Source organism: Colletotrichum navitas, assembly GCF_030913465.1.
Source record: "Colletotrichum navitas strain CBS 125086 chromosome Unknown LY79scaffold_91, whole genome shotgun sequence".
Lineage (NCBI taxonomy): Eukaryota > Fungi > Ascomycota > Sordariomycetes > Glomerellales > Glomerellaceae > Colletotrichum > Colletotrichum navitas.
Window position 1 is genome coordinate 69,310 of NW_026850637.1, and position 17,509 is coordinate 86,818.

General features: G+C 51.2%; 7 protein-coding genes across 7 annotated transcripts; 4 read left to right on the forward strand and 3 right to left on the reverse strand.

Moving 5' to 3' along the window:
• The first annotated feature begins 57 nt into the window (after positions 1–57).
• LY79DRAFT_411055 (uncharacterized protein) lies at positions 58–668 on the forward strand. The gene has a single exon (XM_060553093.1). It carries the CDS (start codon positions 110–112, stop codon positions 635–637), a length of 528 nt encoding a protein of 175 aa, XP_060409103.1. The 5' UTR covers positions 58–109; the 3' UTR covers positions 638–668.
• LY79DRAFT_411058 (uncharacterized protein) lies at positions 669–1,592 on the reverse strand. The gene has a single exon (XM_060553094.1). It carries the CDS (start codon positions 1,232–1,234, stop codon positions 701–703), a length of 534 nt encoding a protein of 177 aa, XP_060409104.1. The 5' UTR covers positions 1,235–1,592; the 3' UTR covers positions 669–700.
• On the reverse strand, positions 1,470–3,193 carry LY79DRAFT_568445 (uncharacterized protein). The gene is made up of 2 exons (XM_060558966.1): positions 2,376–3,193; positions 1,470–2,274 (listed from the first exon to the last, which is right to left on the reverse strand). Exons 1-2 carry the CDS (start codon positions 3,102–3,104, stop codon positions 1,951–1,953), a joined length of 1,053 nt encoding a protein of 350 aa, XP_060409105.1. The 5' UTR covers positions 3,105–3,193; the 3' UTR covers positions 1,470–1,950.
• Positions 3,194–3,455: 262 nt separating this feature from the next.
• Positions 3,456–5,524, forward strand: LY79DRAFT_707066 (uncharacterized protein). Its single transcript, XM_060565039.1, has 2 exons — positions 3,456–4,695; positions 4,957–5,524. Exons 1-2 carry the CDS (start codon positions 3,518–3,520, stop codon positions 5,255–5,257), a joined length of 1,479 nt encoding a protein of 492 aa, XP_060409106.1. The 5' UTR covers positions 3,456–3,517; the 3' UTR covers positions 5,258–5,524.
• A 4,536-nt stretch (positions 5,525–10,060) lies between these two features.
• On the reverse strand, positions 10,061–10,408 carry LY79DRAFT_673585 (uncharacterized protein; the record flags this gene model as incomplete). Its single annotated transcript, XM_060564192.1, has 2 exons — positions 10,061–10,260; positions 10,351–10,408. The coding sequence occupies 2 exons, from the start codon at positions 10,406–10,408 to the stop codon at positions 10,061–10,063; spliced, it is 258 nt and encodes an 85-aa protein (XP_060409107.1).
• An 801-nt stretch (positions 10,409–11,209) lies between these two features.
• Positions 11,210–12,984, forward strand: LY79DRAFT_673586 (uncharacterized protein; the record flags this gene model as incomplete). The annotated part of the gene is made up of 5 exons (XM_060564193.1): positions 11,210–11,586; positions 11,787–11,805; positions 11,855–11,932; positions 11,998–12,062; positions 12,741–12,984. 5 exons carry the CDS (start codon positions 11,210–11,212, stop codon positions 12,982–12,984), a joined length of 783 nt encoding a protein of 260 aa, XP_060409108.1.
• Positions 12,985–14,197: 1,213 nt separating this feature from the next.
• LY79DRAFT_583617 (uncharacterized protein) lies at positions 14,198–14,719 on the forward strand (the record flags this gene model as incomplete). Its single annotated transcript, XM_060560338.1, has 3 exons — positions 14,198–14,326; positions 14,406–14,444; positions 14,540–14,719. 3 exons carry the CDS (start codon positions 14,198–14,200, stop codon positions 14,717–14,719), a joined length of 348 nt encoding a protein of 115 aa, XP_060409109.1.
• Positions 14,720–17,509: the final 2,790 nt, after the last annotated feature.

The window sequence follows — 17,509 nt, forward strand, 5'->3', positions numbered from 1 at the left end:
GCTTACCCCATACTTACTTCACACTCGCTTCACTCACTTCATGCTCACCTTATTTACCTTACACTCACCTCACTTTACCACAAACACACAGAAAGCGACAAAAGAATGCATGACGACAACTTCAAGAAGATCCTCGCCAAGGGCGAGGCCAGGGCGAGGCCAGTGCCAAGAGGCGAGAAAAGCAGAAGCATTCGAGGAGTGGCGAGGAGGCGCCGAGGCAGAAGAAGCCGACGGCCGAAGCAAAAGCCCCGCACCGGACGGCATACGCCACCACCGCCGCTGCTGCCACTGCAGCATCCCGTCGCGTTATCGACGGGGTACTGTATGTGGTCAAGTCGCGCGCCGTTATCTGGCTTATGGTATGCCTCGGGGTCTTGGTCGCCGTCATGGTCTTGCTTGGCGTGTTTGCGGCCCTACTCGGCTAGTGGCTAGATGGGCTGCAGCAGATGTGGCCGGTAAAGTATGCCGTGACTACAATCATGTGCATCGTGGGATGGTTCGGAGTTCAAGGCGTAGCAACGTCACCCTCCGCAAGTCCCGCCAGCTCCGCAAGTCCCGCCAGCCTCGCAAGCACCATGCCCACCAAGGAACCGACGCCCACGGTACGGGGAATCTTCCCACATGGCTACGACATTGACGTGGGCGCAGGCTTCCTCTCTCATATCCCTATTGACGTACAACCTACGGTGCACCGCCACCATCACCACCACCATCGAGGAGACGTAGCGAACTCGGTCATCCACGAGGCCTTCTCGGGCGAGATGCAAGTCATGCAGGGCGGCGGCGGCGACGACGGGTGGCCATCCTGGCAAACATTATAGGACAGCGTTGCGACGACACTCGAAGACATTGACAGCGCAGACAAGGCGTACGTAGAAAGGGTCGTCAGGTTCGCCCTATATGTCTTTAGGCGCGTGTCTAGGCTGCGGCGGGAGTTGATTGAGGCACCAACCAGCGAGCTGGAGGCGATGCGGGAACAGCGCGATGCGTCGTGGACTCTGGGGGCACTGTGGACCTGGCTGGCCGATATGTTGGCAGGTCTGCGGCGACTCATGTCAGAACTCTTAGGGACGCAGGACGGGCCAAGTCTGGCACAGCGACAAGTGCGGAAACGGGTGGCAGTGTTCAGCAGCATCCTGAACGGGCTCTCTGATGTTGTGGGTGACGAGAGTCTCGCCGCTGCGCAGCAGCATGGCCCCATCCTCAAGAGGCGTCTGTGTATGGTCAGCAACATGCCAAGACATGCCGTGACTGTGGGGGAGATGCGGATGGATCGGGTGCCGGAGCTGGACCACGGCCATCGGCAGAGCCAGAGAAGGCGTTGCAGTCGTTGTTATCATCGTCGTCGTCATCGCCGCCATCGTCAACACCGTTGTCGTTGATTGAGGCCAAGCTCGGAGACGCAACGCACCAGCTGTGGCACTACAGCGTCATAGGATCGGTGCTATGCTACGAGTCAAGCCAGACGTTGGCGGGATTCAAGGCCATGGAGCAAGCGGCTTCGCGTTTACGCGGGGACTAGTTGCCCTCTGTCTTTTGAAATAGCAATACCCTTAATGCCATCCTCATAGTATCCATCTATCCTTCATGGTATCATTTCGTCATTTCGTAATCATACACCAATACCCCGCGAGCCAAAACCTTCTCTCATCTTCCCAACGCTGTTGATCCCGGGCACACACGCAGCCCTCCTTCAGATCGGGCATGATGTTCCTTGTGGTGACGTTGCTGATTGCCCGTAACGCCTGCAGTTCCGACATGTCCAACGCTGCCATCCTGGTGAGGTCGCCCTTGTCCTGCAAGAACTGGAACGGCCCCCTGTCGTCTCCCCCTTGGACCTTGTCCACCCCGGGCGAAGCCCGCGAGCCAAGGGAAGGGGTTTGCCGCCAACAACCCCGCCAACCCGCCCGCATCTTTGCCAGCCGTGCCGCGCTCCTAGCCCGAAGCGCATCAAGCTGCGGTATCTCGCGAAAGTGTGGACGAGGCCGACGTGGACCGAGACGAGTCCGAGCCCCCTAGTGCCGTGTCTGTTTCCTCCCTGTGCTTCAATATGCTCAGGGAGTCATTGAAAGGTTCGGGAGCGGTAGCACCGGCAGGTGCGGCGCACATCCAAGACACTAGTTCCCGCCATTCTATCGAGACCTCAGGCCCTGTTACGCTCGTCATTGGTTTATCTAACTGCTTGTAGACATGGATTTGCGGCGGCTGCGAGGCTAAGAACAGGGAGGCTTGGAGTACTCGGACTGTATCGGGCGTGAATGTCGTTATGACAACCTGGAAGAAACCATCAGCGTTAGCTAAGACTCGTCCAGGCTTGTCGGGGTAATAAACGGCACTGAGGGCGACAAGACACCCGCCGTCAGTCGTTCACTCACATCAATGCCCCCCGATTCGTCAGGCTTGTCTAAGTGAGACGCATCAAGACGGGAGAGCTGCCGACAAACAAGCGCAAACAGACAGGCTAGTTCACTGCGCAGTAGGCTCCCTGTCGGAGCGTTAAATGAGTCAGCCACGATGGCGCTCGTGAAGTTGCCGGCCTCAAGCAGGTTGACCATACGCCACAGTGTCCTCCACTCATCGGGGCGTGCTTGTTCTCCTGTGGAGAGCAGGTCCTGCCATGGGTCATTCGTTTGCGGGGTGCAGAGGCAGGCTGTCTTGTTTTGGTGTTTGGTGTTTCTGGCGGCAGAAGACTCTGGGTACAAAGGGGCATCAGGATGCCGTCGCAGAAGGCAGTTCAGTGTGTCTACGTATTGGAACGCTCGCTCAATCGAAGTGTACTGGTGATTGACGACAGAGTTGGCGTACGGGCTGACAGACGGTGGAGGCTTGAGGACGTCGCGCTCAGAGGGATGGGCTGGGGATGCAGCAATCATGTCGACTATGGCTTGCTGGCTTGGTCGTGTCAGGCGCTGCTGGGGGGGAGAAGATGGTTCTGGGCAGCTGTCCTGGTGGATGATTGCAAAGCGTGCTGCAAGCTCATGGTTGGGGAATGCGTCTGTGTGCGTAGCGAGCAAGTCCTTGAGAGCTTGTAGAAAGCATGAGGCAGCAGCAAGTGCAGCGTTCGGGGTGTGACTGTCGGCCATGAAACTGCTGTCGGAACTCATAACGGCGATTGACCATTGAGTGGGAGCAGGTAGTGAATGGCGATGGCAAAGGGCGGACAAGCCAGCGCAAGGATGGACCTGATCTTTGTTTGTTTTGTTTTGATGGGGTGACGACTGACGCTGAGGCTGAAGCTGTCTATGGCTGTGGCTGTGGCTGTGCAGACATCTCCTGAGAAACCAAGCAGCCACTCGATGTACTATGTACATTGTATATAGCAACTGGATGACATGACGTCAGGCCCCGACGATTGATTACCTAAGTCGCTGGTTCAATGGCGGTCTTCTGAGCGAGCGAAAGAACGAGCGTTTTTGCCGCCCGCGGCATTCAGAAACCAAACTAACCTAACCTAAATCCATCCATCTCCTAGCTCCCTCACTCGCTCGCTCGCTCGCTCGGCCGTGCCGCCCCCGACATGGCGGCGTCCAAATCTCTCCCCCGCAATGCCCGCGAGTGGCGCCAGGCCGTCGCGGCGACGGGGAGGGCAGACTGCACGCTCGCAGACATGCCGCCCAATCCCAAGGCCAGCGGTATCTCGGGTTCCAAGATGCCCTACGACTTCTTCCTCCCACTCCGGGCTCTCTGGCCCGACGCCATGACCGCCAAAGCTGCAGCGCCGGAGCTCCAAGAGCAAGGCTTCTTCTCTCTTGATAACCGCGACTTGGCGAAACGGCTGATCCTGAGCCGGTCCCTCACCTCACCCAAAAGCCACTTGTTGCATTTCTTGACTGAGATTGCCGACGGCTGGGGGCCGCATCCTGATTCCAGCCCGGCAACTCCGGCTTCGCGCTCGAGCGACTTTCACCTACATCCACTCCTCGGCGGTTTCTCTCCTGTGCTCTCGCTCTGGCGTGTCCTGAAGCCAAGGCTAGATGGCTTGCAGCCCACCGCTGACCGTGATGCGACTCCAAAGGTGCTTTTCTGGAACAGCCTGGACTTCACGAGCATGGCTAGCCTCAACTTCCAATGCTCTTCTGCCGCTCCCGTCCCCGACATGTCTTCTTATTTCGACGACGACGACGACGACGCTGCACAAGCCGGTGACGTGTTGGATACCCCCTCCAAGCCAATGACGAGTCTGCCGACTTGGCGGAAACCCATCACCGACTTCAGCGCAATGTCGCGAAGCCTCGCCGCGTTGGCGGCTGAATACAAGTCACCCTCTTCGCCCGGGGCCAACGAAGCAACCGCCGCCGGCACCACCGGCGCCGCTGGAAACATCAAGCCTGGAGCGCGGCCTCCTCATCTCCTCAGTCGTACGAACTACGAAATACAAACGGCATGCTTCTTCGCCCCGTTCCTCCACGCCCTCCACACCGACATTCTCTCAATGCTGTGGGACAGCCATCTCCTTATCACATGCGAGGAACGCCGCTATAACTTCGGGCCTGGTCCGCCCGGCGTCTCGGCGTCTGGCCCAATGCGGCGTCGATTTGGCTTCACGGCATGTCCCGACGGTGCCTTCTACATAAGGAACGTCGAGGAAAGAGGCAGGGTTCCCTACATGCTTTTTGAGCTTAAGCCCTACCGCAGGCGTGCTGCCCACGATGTTAGCATCGCCTTGGAAGAGTCTGCCGAGATGGCTGCATTCCTGTACGCCGAGAATTCCAAAATAAACCGAAAGAATAGGTGTGTGCCCCTCCGTTTGCTTGTCGTCCATACCAGTCTCGTGCCTGCGTGCGTGTATGCGTGTGTGTGTGTGTGTGTGTGTGTGTGTGTGTGTGTGTGTGTATGTGCATGTGCGTTCCCTTCAGTCTCCCATAGCAAGTCTCTTTCCTTGAGCCCGGTGTACGTACGTATCAGCCTGAGAACGACTTGACGCCATGGTCGACCTGACTGTTGTTTTTCTTACAGAACTCACGGACCACGAAACCGCAAGCTCATGTTAGCCCTCGACCAAGACGAGTTTTGGATCATCATGGCATCCTTTGGCGATGCCTACCTAGAATACATAACCAGTACAGACAAGCATGTCGTCCCTGCCAACAATGCTACAGATGCCGACTTTATCTCGTTCCAGCGTTTCGGTCCTTTTACGCTATCAAGTTATGACTCAATGGTTGACCTCTGCATTATTCTCATTTCACTCGCCCTGAGTCAGTTGCAGGCCACGCCGCAAGGGTCCGCACTGTATCAGAGGCTCTGCGGCCAGTGACGAGAACCCCGTCGACGATACGATCTGAGGTTCGCTACTCGAGCCTTGATAACACTGCCCTTTTGCTAAGCGCGAATGATGCGAGTGAGCATGACTCTGCCCGGTTCGTGGATCATGGGCGTCGAAGACGTGACATTTGAGTCACGGCGGTGTGTGCTAGAGGCTTGAACCCCCTCGCCCGAGCCCGGTATGGCATGAGACCTGAGCGGTCCGTCCCAATCCTCGCTCGATATATATACATACATAGAGGGGTAGATTAAATCCGTCACTGGCGCTTTGCAATACCTAACGGACGGTGCCACATAATAACTTGCACCGTCTATTTCTTGCACCCTTGCTCCGCGTTGTGTCGTGCTGGGCTGACCGAAAGCTTCATCGCAATGCTCCTCTCCTAGCTCCACGACCTGTTCCGTTGGACCTTTCAGGACATATCCCACCGCAGGTGCTGGTCGCTCCGGGCCGTTCTGATTAGACGATATGTATGCGGTCCAGGGTCGCAACGAGTGGATGCGGTCGGTCCCCAACACTTGTCATGATTAGCACTAGACGTCCTACGTTAATTATCTGGGATGCAAGCGGTTGACAACCAGTAATCGAGACCTAACAGCAGTTTATTATATCTTTCTTGACCCTCCATCTCATCCCATACTGTTCAAGGAAGCAATGTTATTATCATCGTGAACCCTACACCCCCGTACCCTTCTGCAAGACAGCTCTTTGCTCTGTCAGAAGAGCTTTCTTTTGCTCACGCAAAGTCGTGTTCAATTCCCTTAGCTGAAGTGTAATAGTTGTAAGCCGGTCCCTCGTCCTGTTGACGCCCTCGTACCTGTGCTGTATCTGCCTCTGCGCTGCGCGAAGGGGCGGCTCGATCTCCTCCCCCGCCACAGATGAGGATCCCATTGCCGTTACTTCATATAGCTGCTGCTGGAGCACGGTAGCCTTGTGGATTAAGATTGTCTCAAGTAGCTGGAATATGTGACGTGTAACGACGACGTCGCCAAGTACAGACCTTGTTGACTTTATGGCCTGGTCCAGCCCTTGTGTTAGACTAAGCTTTAACGTTGCGTATTGCGCCGCAAAAGTGTCTAGGATACTAGAACACCCTTGTAAGGAATTCCCAGACGATGGTGCTAGCAACACTTCCATGTCAGTAGCAGGCAGTGCTGTTCTGGGTAGCTGTAGAACCAAAGACTGCCACTCGACTTCTTCTTCGCCTACAATAGTAGCTAATGCCCTTCGCTAAATGGGAATAGAAAGGAACACCGGAAGAGGCTGTACCACTAGAGCATAGATGCATGATGCAAAGGCAAAAACGCCGCAGTCAATGCCGTTCTGTTGCAGGGGGGTGCTGCATTTTACCAGGTAGTCGACATTGTCTAGCCCTTGAGGCATGTAGTGTCGGCAGAACGCCCGAAGGGCGTCTTGGCCTCTGGCTACAGTCGGTTCCATAGGCAGAGAGTCGTAGAGATCAGGCGGTCCCATAAGAAGCCCCCTGCGTTGCATGATGGCGAGAACCCGGTGGTTCTGGTTGACAAGCAGGGGAAAGATGAGCGTCTGGGCCTGCCTAGTTGCCTCTGCGAGCCTAGGCTTGACATGGTAACTAGCTACTGTTGTTATTGCTAATAGCTCGCTCGTGTCGACCATGTATGTCTCTGTGTCTTGGCATTCGGCGAGGTTTGCAATGGCTTGATTGAGCCATGTTGCATCCACTAGAACGTCAGGGTTCACGAGCTTGGCGACTGGGACTAGTCTCACCAACTACCGGGGGATTGAGAACGCCTGCTATGCAACAAGTGCGTTCGTCACTGGCGGGTTCGTTGCCGGCGTGGCGTCAGGGTGTGGTAAGTTCGTTACCGTCGAAGGGCCTGAGTGGTGTCATGAGTTAGTGCACTGCGCAAGAGGTGGTGATACTATTTTGGTGGGAAAAGTAGTATCACCTCCTCTCTACAGTACCTTCTTATTTTAACTCCAGCCTTACCTGCCTAGGAACAAGAGGAGAAAGGTGCCTTGGTAGAATTTGACGTAGTGCAGCATTAACATCTTGCCATCATCGCTTGCTCAAGTGTACAATTCCCAAGTACATGATGGAGAACACAGTACGCTGCGATTTGATGTTCTTGGGGAGGAGCATTTGTGATACTAGATGCAACGTTTCCGCACCATCTCTCCTGCGCCCCTGTCCTTTTCCATGACATTGTGTAGACGACAGCCGTCATCGCTCACCATCCGTCGCCAACGCTTCACCACCAACATGCACTTCTGCACTGGGTGGAGACAGAATCGAAGTGGCTACAGCTTCTCCATCTTTGCAGCTTGTAGTGCATCGCCAGACTGCCGTGTGTGTTTGTTCCAGTTGAATTGGGTGGGTATGGGGGTTTGGAATGCTGTCTCGCCTGGAGGTGGGTTCTTCTAATTAAAGATTGGTACTAGTCCGCTTAAACTTCCTATGCCGCGCAGACGCGGCAGCCAAATTCTTTTATTATTTATTACGTTACACCTCGGTCTGTTATCATCATGTCGCGATGCCTTTACGGCATTGCGGAGCCTTGTGGGGTTTTCAATCGGTGTCGGATTATCGGACACCCGGCCTCATTTACCCGGTCCGAGCAGAATGTACCACAAATTCTAAAGGCAGGATACAGAGTACTACACTAAGTACCTAGGTACTGAAAGATACGTCTGTGCCCTACTGTGGGCATGTTTAGGCTTGACGTGCAAGGCCTGCCTAGTGGACGAGGTTCTGATCAAACGGATAATCCATCAGCAACATCTCTTGGGGATGCAAGACGCACTAATCCTTTGGAATTCTTACTAGCTCTGCATTTATCCTCATGCGTCTGTCCTACTGGGAACTGAGCCATGGCATCTTGGGCTCCTAAGCTGTTATTATGTGACGATGCCATGGCTTGGTATCAACACCACCTGCCTCTACCACCAGCCGTACTGAAATTATTAGACTTCTTATCTCTCGGTCAAAAGCTTGCGTTGCTGGGCATGGAGTTTCACAAGGCGCCGGGGGGGGGGGGGGGGGGGGGCGAGCTGGCCCTCGACAGACATTGGGAGGCGAGAGGCAGCCTTGCTGTCGTTAGAATCAGCCATGAGGCTTGCAACGAGGGCGCGGATGCAGTCTGTGCGCTCTTGGGGGGTCACGAGGCGTCGTGGAGACCTATGTTTATTAAAGTTGCCGATTAGGCTCTTAGTCTACTTCTTTGTCCTTTCTTTTGCCTTGGACTCTTGAGGGCCAGAGGAAACGGCGTCGAAGTCATCGTCAGCATCATGTCACAATCTGTTGCAACCCTGTCTCCTACTACCAAGTGGGAGGGGTGGGAGCAACACTTTGAGGAGATAACGGTCAACAACATGGACAAAAGCCGATTGCCGCCGTATGTGCAACATCTTTACTTGGAATGGTGCAACCATCTTAATAACGGGCCTCGCGCGAATAGCGTCACCTCAATGCCGAATCCGCTATCGCACATTAACGTTGCGTCGACTAGGCCGACCATACTATGCTATTTAACAATGATCCCTCTGTAGTTGCACATTTCGTTCCTGTCAATCTCTCTATCAAGACAGGGTCAGCTAGATCCAGACCTACTTCAGCGGCTGCACAACATTCCCTAAACGCTATACGAGTAATACTAGTAACAAAAGATGGCCGAGCTTGTAAACTCTAACGATGAGCAGCAGTCAGTCGACCAAGCCTGGAACCTCTTTATTGCTTAGAAGTAGTAACAACAATAGTAATAGTAACAGTAATAGTAACAGCACGTAGATGATATATTTGCTAACAAGAATATAAAAAACAACAACATGAAGGCTGGAACCCTGCACGCTAGGTATAATAGCAGCAACAACACAAAGAAGGAGCTTTAGGAGCTATATAGCAAGTTTGCAGCGGAGCTGATGAACTATAAGATGCGCAATGATAAATATTGATTGGCGACGCAGGGGCAGCGGCGTGCTGAGCGGACCTTACCGAATTGGCCCTTAATATGATGGAGCTGCAGAACTAGCTTGATATGTAGACAAAGGGACAAGGCAATGCGTGAAATAGCCAGTAACGAGTGACCGGCAACATCAGCCACGCGGCCTGTGACGACTTGCTGCGTGCGTTTACTTGGTTAAATAGATAGCATGTTAGTCTAGTTTGTTGGCTTTTGTTATATTTACTAGGAACAGATGGGGTGGTGATAGTTGTTCCTGTCTCTTTTCCCGCAAGTGGTGAAGGGTGTGTGGCTGGTGGGGGTATGTACGATGTATATACGCACTTTAACACCTTGGTCCTTACTTTGGCGGGGTGTGACTTAGGTGGCCGCCCTCTGTGCTATTTCCTGCTACATTGTCTATTACGACGTGTATAGGTTGCAGTGGCTGCTCTGTTCCGCTGGCCTCCTGGTAGGAGGTGCTACTTTTCTTACTAAAAAAGTAGTACTACCTCTTGCTGGATGTCTTGGCACCGAGAGAATTATCGTTGGGTGACGGGCCCCAAGACCTAGGCATAATTTGGACGCTCTTTGTGGCGCGTAGCCTGTGAGCCCTGGGATTATTGAGCTGAGGCGGCTCCGCAAGGTTTATAGAATGACGACTCTCTACGCTGCTGTGACTAGTATCAGGAGGGTGCCTACTCTTGTGTTGTCCTTGCTGAGCTTGCGGTGCTTCCTTCCGCGGCGGAACGGTTATAGAACTCTGTTTGTCCTATTTGGTACGCCAAGTAGACATGTGGGGTATCCACGTCTTGAATGTCCCCTTGATGTCCTAGCTGTTGAGCCAGCGGCTCTCGTCTGGGCCTGTCTGCTCTGCCTAGCCGAGGTTCTTGAGGAGCTTGAACTCGGGATCTGCCGCCTTGAGCCGCTCCTCTAACACCTGCTTGCCCTCGTCTGTCGCCGCGTTATAGAATTGGTACACCTGGCGCGCTTGGAGCTTGCGGTTGACCGGCGGTTTGGCGGAGGGCATGTTTGTATTTTGACGTTGGTGCTTGTCGGCCAGGGCAAAACCATTGCCTGTCCCATGTTAAAGATAGACACAAGCGTTTAGGGGGGGTATCCCTGACTTGTCTTTTCGGTCACAACGTGTGTTCTGATATTTCTAACCATGTGTAAAAATTTTCTTGATGTCGATCCTGGGGATGGCGACGCCTACTGCCTGCATGAATTCAACCAAGGACCTTTTGTTCCCCTTAAGGGAAAAACTCTTACGGGAGACCAGACAAGTCACTCTAAGGCGGGTTTGAAGGAAAGCGTAAGGAAGAGTATCACTTGGGACGAGGGTCCGAGCTGAGCTGTCGATGAATATTGAACATATAACGAATCCGTTTTCCTCCCCGAACAATAAATCACCCCGGTGCACTCTCATCCAGACTTCCAAATCATTATCCCATTCTATCGCCTTGAACTGCCTATCTTGTCCATCTGTCCTCATAGGACAGACAGTACAGTAATGCCTTTCAAAGCGGACAAACTTGATAGGGCTGCTGCCCTGGCGAGAGAAAACCTGCCGAAAGACGCTGCCGCGCGGCAAAGAAGCAGGGAGGGTGCTTTTATCAGAAGAGAGAGCAAGACCAACACCATCCCACCATTAAATCTCCCAGAGCAAGCAGTCCCCAGACTAGTAGCAGCATACTTCTTGTTCTCAAGCCATGCTTTACTGGCTTGATGTTCCTCTTTGGCCTACTACGGATTATACGACGCGTATTTCTCAACAAATAGATCGTTATCCCCGTCACCGTTCTCCTCTCTTTTCTTTTTCTTCTCTAGGTTACTACAACCATTACAGAGTGGTTCTTTACCTCTGCCACAGAGCTCTTCCGAACTTCGCTACCTGGAAAGGTTTCTTTCCTTTTTGGGCATTATCACAACCGCGCATACAGCAAATAACTCAACCACCCTTCCCCAGTCAACAGTAACCGACTTGGCGATCAGAAACTCTGCCTTTCTGGGCCACGTGAAAGACATGTCGTTCAACGTCCGGAAGCTATATCAGATTGAGGTCTATGGCCAGGTGGCGGTACTGTCGCCCGTTTCCCGCTTTGTCAGTAATTCATTTGAGAAGCTACTCACGTCCAAGAAACAGAAACGGGCTGGCTATGGAGCTGTGAATGCTGTTAATCACACCAACCTCAGGGACAGGTGGGTTCAATTCTGGAATGGCATCACCAGCCAGGTCAACATTCTCTCAGGAAAGAGCGAAATATACACGAAGCACATGTTGAAGAATCAGGTCAACCAGTACGAACACGCACAGCTTCTGCTTCTCTGGGTCGGCTCAATCTCGGCCCTCACAGGGGGTCAGGAGAACCACATATTGACTCAAGTGGAGAGATACTGGAGGTCAGCTACCGGGCAGGTCTCAGCACAGCAGAAGGCCCTAACATACCATACCAAGATACTGGGGAGGCTGGTTGAAAAGAGCAAGGCGTCACGCATTCACTGGCTTCTGTTTTCAAGGCTCAGGTGACACTTGACCCGGGTCTTTGCGAATTCGAGTCAATGTTTCAGGATGCAGTTACGGCTGCTGACTGGACAGCAAGGTACCAGCAGATTGACGGCGTGAGCGCTGAGAATTCACTTGCTGCTTTTACACCTGACAGGTTACCAGTCTTCTGGGGCAATGCTGTTTGCTGCAGCCAAGGGACACTTTAGGGGCAATTTCATCAAGATCACAGGCTACTTCCAAGTGGGAGCAGATTCTTGATGGGCTAGAAGAGCACGTCCGCTTACTCCTTGAAATACCTGATTGAGGAGAAGTCGATGAAGGATGCAGAGTTGGAGGTGTTCAAGCAAGACCTTATCCGCTACATCAAGCGGTATGTAAAGGGATTGGAAATGTTTGCTTTGTGAGGAGGACACATTCGGTTAGTTTTTTGTGGCTGGTAATCTTATTCTTGGCTTTGTACGGCGCGACTAGTATTAGATTGATATTGTTGCTATTGTTTTGTTCAATGCTACCCATCGCAATCGATCCGGCCGAGCCCCAATGGGCTGGTATAGCTGTTACCTATCGCGATATATCTGGCCAAGCTGGCATTACTGTTATCTATTATAATATATCTAGACTGCTATAACCGGTTGCCGCCGACGTTATGGCGCCCAAAGGTCGTTCGCATGTTGTGCTCCAATCCGTCGCAATAGCATCAACCATAACTAGCATATATCACCAGACTGTCATGTGCCCTTTTACATGATATGCTACTCATTACTCGCACATCTTGTATATGAACGGCGGACAAGACAAGTCTAGACAGGTTAATGCTAGAAATAGACCTGTTTGCTGACGCCCTCTTGAGACGATAGGGGCGGATATCTAGACGCTCTCTGTTGTCTTCAGCCACCTTACCGAGAGAGGAAATGTCTTAACGTAACATGCGATTGAAAGCACTCATGAGGCACGCATACATATTTCTGCTAGCTAGTAGATAAAATAACCGAATAGTGTTAACTAATTAGTTTTAGACACAATCAAGTTTAACCAGCCCCCCCTTAAGCGACATGGCTCCAATCATCACTATGACACGCGAATCCGCGCGCAATACCGACCGAACGCGAGTACCCGACCGCCCGGCAGGCAAGAACTACATCTGGGACTGGGACAGCAAGGCCAAGGAATGGGTTGAAGTTAAACTATGCAAGCAGCAGCAGGAATCAAAAGCGGGAGTGGACGCAGAGGCCAAGGAAGAGGAGCAGGCGAAGATAGAGACGGGAACTTTGGACATAATCCAGAACAAGTGAGCTTTTAAAGCTCTACCCGCTCCTGACTTTATGTTACGTAGCACGTAAATAATATATTACTACATAATAGGAGGGTATTATTATAAGTATACCCTGTTTAGAATTACAAATAAAGATAAATGCCTGTATAGCCTTAGTACTGAAACAAGCGCCCTTCTTTTACCTATATTCACCCGTCTAGCCTAGGCTGTTGCTTATATGTCCTATTAATTACTATAAAATAAGGTGTCTAGGCTGCAAAACATAAGCCATACTTTATCTATTATCCCTAGGGCCTAATGATGTGTGCTGGGTCTTTTATCTGCCACAACTATGTCTAGTATCCTAGATGCGTCATCAAGGGCGCCCCAACCTCCCAGTGTTTCAATGTGCTCCATAGACAAACTCGGCCTAATGTTGTAGAGTAAACTTAATACTGTCGGGCGTGTGGGATAGGAGGAGAGACGATTTCACAGCCACGACTGTTAAGAAATACCATGTTGAGCTTTTGGATGCGGTTAGAGGCGAAACCGGCCGTGTCCCCTGCAGCACAAACCAGGCGGTCGGCAACGTCAGTGTGGCTCTACAGAGGAATCTAATACCAATAGCGCGCTCTTGGCATGGAACACTAGAAATAGGAAGCGCTAGGTGCCATACAACATACATAAGCTAAATCTTCGCCAAGGTTTCCCCAACAAACGTTAGTAGGAGGAGTTAACTGTGCATAGGAATCCTTCCAATTCCATGAGGCAGGCTACCCAAGCCTAACGACGATGGCGCCTTGTAGCCTAAGCCGTTACTTAGTCCACCCTCGTCACTTTTACCACAGTTACTACAGATCAACGACAGCAGGTAACCCAACCACGCGGCCATTAACTAGTGAGATCATTGAGTGTGGCCATGAAGTGCATAGTTGCGTGATCCGCCACAGCCTTGCAGTAACATCGAAGACAATATGTTGGTAAACTTGTACAGATCTGATCTGTGCTCAACCTCTCAGCCATCGTTTAACACAGGCTTAAACTAGTAGCAGGACGACGTCAATATACCAAACAGCTATATAGGAATATAGATCTAGAGACTAAAGCACTTTCCATTAAGAGCCTACTAGATAACTTAGACGTCAGCGTAGCCCTCTTTACCTCTAGCGCTGAGGAACTTATTAGCCTAATCCCATGTAAGGATCTCCTAGCTGTTAATACTTGTCTCGTTTTCGGCCTCGTTGTGCATTACTATGACGAACAGCCGCCATATTGAGCTTCATCGATCGAATCGGAACTTTAGTCCACGCATAGTTGCTTTACCACAATGTCATTTTGATGGCAGTTTGCTGAGAGCGTTTGTGCCTGGCTCCAGGGCCCAGGTAATATGCACATCCGTTCACGCCGTTGGGACTTTGGGAAGAAAATAAACACTATACAACGATGTATATCATCGTCCAGAGGTGGGGTACCGCCGGAGCCTGTTGGACCCTAGACACGGTAAGCAGGTATACAAGCTTGGGTTTCGAGTGCCAGGAGCCAGGACGCGAGCGGGGTCCCATAGTGTTATATCACTCTGTTTTAAATGTGCGCAGGGGCACAAAACGGAGGACAGAACGCTGGGACATAATACTCCGCCCGGACTAGTTGACGCTGGTGCCGGCAAGCCTCAATTGTCTGCCTGGCTGCTAGTGCCAATTCATCTGACAGGAGCTGTGGTGGCTGGACAATGTCTTTATATCTTGCCTAAATACTGGTTTAGATTCGCCTATTGATGGCTATTCAGGAAGTGGAGTGTGTTTGAAGCACCTACATCCGTACTCACACTGATTAGCTGGTGTAGGTGATGGGTTACAATCTCAAGAGGGGATTCCCGCCGAATGCCACCATCGGCTGAATCAAAAGTCCGCAATGAGACTATTATTAACAGGTCCTGACAGGACGGAGGGACGAATGCGATGATTGATGGTGGGCTTGCACCAAGTGGAAGGGAGATGGATAGATGACGATCCTGTGGCTTCTGCATGTGTTGCAGTCGAGGTGAAGCAAGAACACTCAGCTCACGCCGGTGCTGGCTGGGCACAGCGTGTGCCTGTTTTAAACAAACAGACCGACTATTCAATAAAGATCTCCTTGACGGGATGTGGACAGTGATGTCCGGCACGGGCATCTGGGTGCCGCACGCCGATGATTGACTCGGGCGTCCGTCTCTCAGACCAGCAAAAACGGCGCAGAGCCGAAACGCTTAACCCTGATTCATGGCTGTATCCACACATGCTGTGATACATTCATTCCCCATATTTCCATCCGCGCATTTCTCGGGTGCCAAGACCATCTATGTATACATGGTTTGCAACCAACAACTACGGTGCCCTATGTGATGTGTTAATACATGCGGTCGTCATGGGTAGTTTCTATTGAGCTTTGGGTGAAGAAAAGAATAATTAGTCGCTCCCACAACACACTTACTGTGATTAAGATACACTAACGAAGGTATGTGTGTGGCAACCCAGTACTCTAGAATGTTTATCACAACATTACTCAAACAGCATCTCACCATCAGATCGGTCTAGGACGAACATGCTGATAATATACTGGTAACTGCCAATCTTTCTTCTCTATTTGCATTTATAGCGATCGGGTAGTTTATAAACAGGACTTAAGAACCTGTTAGGACACCGTATGTAAGACAGGGTATCATACCGTGTGCTTAGTCTACATTAGCCTGTCTATATGTTAAGCGAGGCGCCAGCATAGGCATGCCAAACACAAGGTCTATAAACCTGTCACAAGGCACGTAGTCTTTCTAATAAAAAGCCTCTTATTCTAGGAAAGGAATAGTCATAGGCTAATAGTAATGCACTTACCATCAAGGACAATATCTCTCCTCACAAATCCAATCACAGGTAGCGACTTTCACAAGGCGCAAAGGAACAAACTACTTCTTCAAGCTTTGTGTTAACGTCCAGAACATCAAGAGATAAACTCTTTCGCTATATTATAGTGTTAAGACAATCACAAATATCAGATCATTTAAGATTGGCGCATGGCCTTGGTTCGCAGCCCCCGAGGACTTGGTTAGTAGTGATTATAGCAGTGTTACCAAGACCTACGTCGGAACCGCAGCTAATAGCCTCCGCATGGCGGCATCCAAAGTAACTGTCACTCTAGCTCTTGCCTAGAATACCGTGCCTTTCAGGGGAAGTCATATAAGGCTTGCTGAGAATGGCCTCTTCAGTACATGCCAGTCTGTCTGTTATCACTTGTAAAGTCCTTGAGCCGCTACTATTTGACCGAGAATGGTAGATAAAGAGGATGACAGGATATAGAAGTCAGAAGTAGAAATGAAGAAACGCACTTGTTCTACCTCTCTGCCTAACCAGACTCTCATCTACGGGTGAAAGTGGGAATTTATAATTCATTCTAGCTTTTACCCCTGCCTGTACATGCTAGCTAGATATTATCGTCATGGAATATTGGAGGGTTTCGTCGCTCTTAACCCCTGTAAGTGGTCTAGTGCAATTCACCCTACACACATAAAATACCAAGCTACGTAGAACCCAATACAGGGCACCTCTGACCTGTGCCAGATCTCGATAACTTAATACGGTTCAGTATACCCTATATTATAGAGCAATTGCTGAAATTGACTTCACTTTAACCATGGCCTGGATGCATACGCGGACGACCTTTGGGTGCCGAAACGTTGGTGGCAACCGGCGATAACGGTGCTGTTCAATAAGGTTGCGGGCTCACGGGCGGGCCATACTGAACGATGAGGGCGTGACTGGCGTACCGGCGATGAGTTATCCCACCCTTTAACACCCGTTATGGAAAATAGAGCCGTAGACTTTTCAAATTGCGGAGCCAGGGACTACTACTGCCTTGCGTCTTAATTGCTGTTGAATGTAGCTGGACTTGGCGGGTGTCGGGTAATACGTAGTCAGTAGATATGTACCCGGTGTCATCTTCTAGACGTCTCATTTCCGCAACTAGACAACGATTAAAAGAGACTCTTACTCAGATAGAGAAAATTGATAAACCCGCCTGACGCCACGGCACGCATTTGGGAAAGGCCGGTAACAGAACTGCTTGGCGCAAAGGTAGGCCCGGTCAAGGCATCCCAAAAACATTCTATCCGCGCGCCGGCGTGTAGCTGAGCCACAAAACATTCGGCAATAAAACTTCCAGCGCCATTTGGTAGAATTTGATCGGTTCTATAATATCGATTAGGAAGAAAGGTTTTTGACCCGAACCGAGCATTGATTAATGAATCCGCACTGTGAACGGTCTAGTCATTCTGCATGCTAAATGGGCTGAAGGTGGAAGCGTTGTGTACGTTAGTTAGGGTTGCAAACTCTATAAGGCTTTGCCAAAGTCACTCTCCTCCGAAAGAAGCGCGTAATAAACTATATACTATGATGAGGCAAGTTGATTCGAGCGTATATAGAAGGATAATCATTAGATTCAGTTGCTGTATTAACCTGGTTGCATTCGTTGAGATAAGACACATGTTGTAGTCAACATTAAGATCATAACAACTTTGGGCCCATGCTCCATTGGCA

Bases quoted from the DNA above. Each gene is read 5' to 3' on its own strand.
- LY79DRAFT_411055 (XM_060553093.1), top strand. From the start codon at position 110: ATGACGACAACTTCAAGAAGATCCTCGCCAAGGGCGAGGCCAGGGCGA.
- LY79DRAFT_411058 (XM_060553094.1), bottom strand. From the start codon at position 1,234: ATGTTGCTGACCATACACAGACGCCTCTTGAGGATGGGGCCATGCTGC.
- LY79DRAFT_568445 (XM_060558966.1), bottom strand. From the start codon at position 3,104: ATGAGTTCCGACAGCAGTTTCATGGCCGACAGTCACACCCCGAACGCT. The intron at 2,275-2,375 runs GTGAGTGAACGA...GGTTTCTTCCAG, and splicing joins ACGAATCGGGGGGCATTGAT to GTTGTCATAACGACATTCAC.
- LY79DRAFT_707066 (XM_060565039.1), top strand. From the start codon at position 3,518: ATGGCGGCGTCCAAATCTCTCCCCCGCAATGCCCGCGAGTGGCGCCAG. The intron at 4,696-4,956 runs GTACGCCGAGAA...TTTTTCTTACAG, and splicing joins GCCGAGATGGCTGCATTCCT to AACTCACGGACCACGAAACC.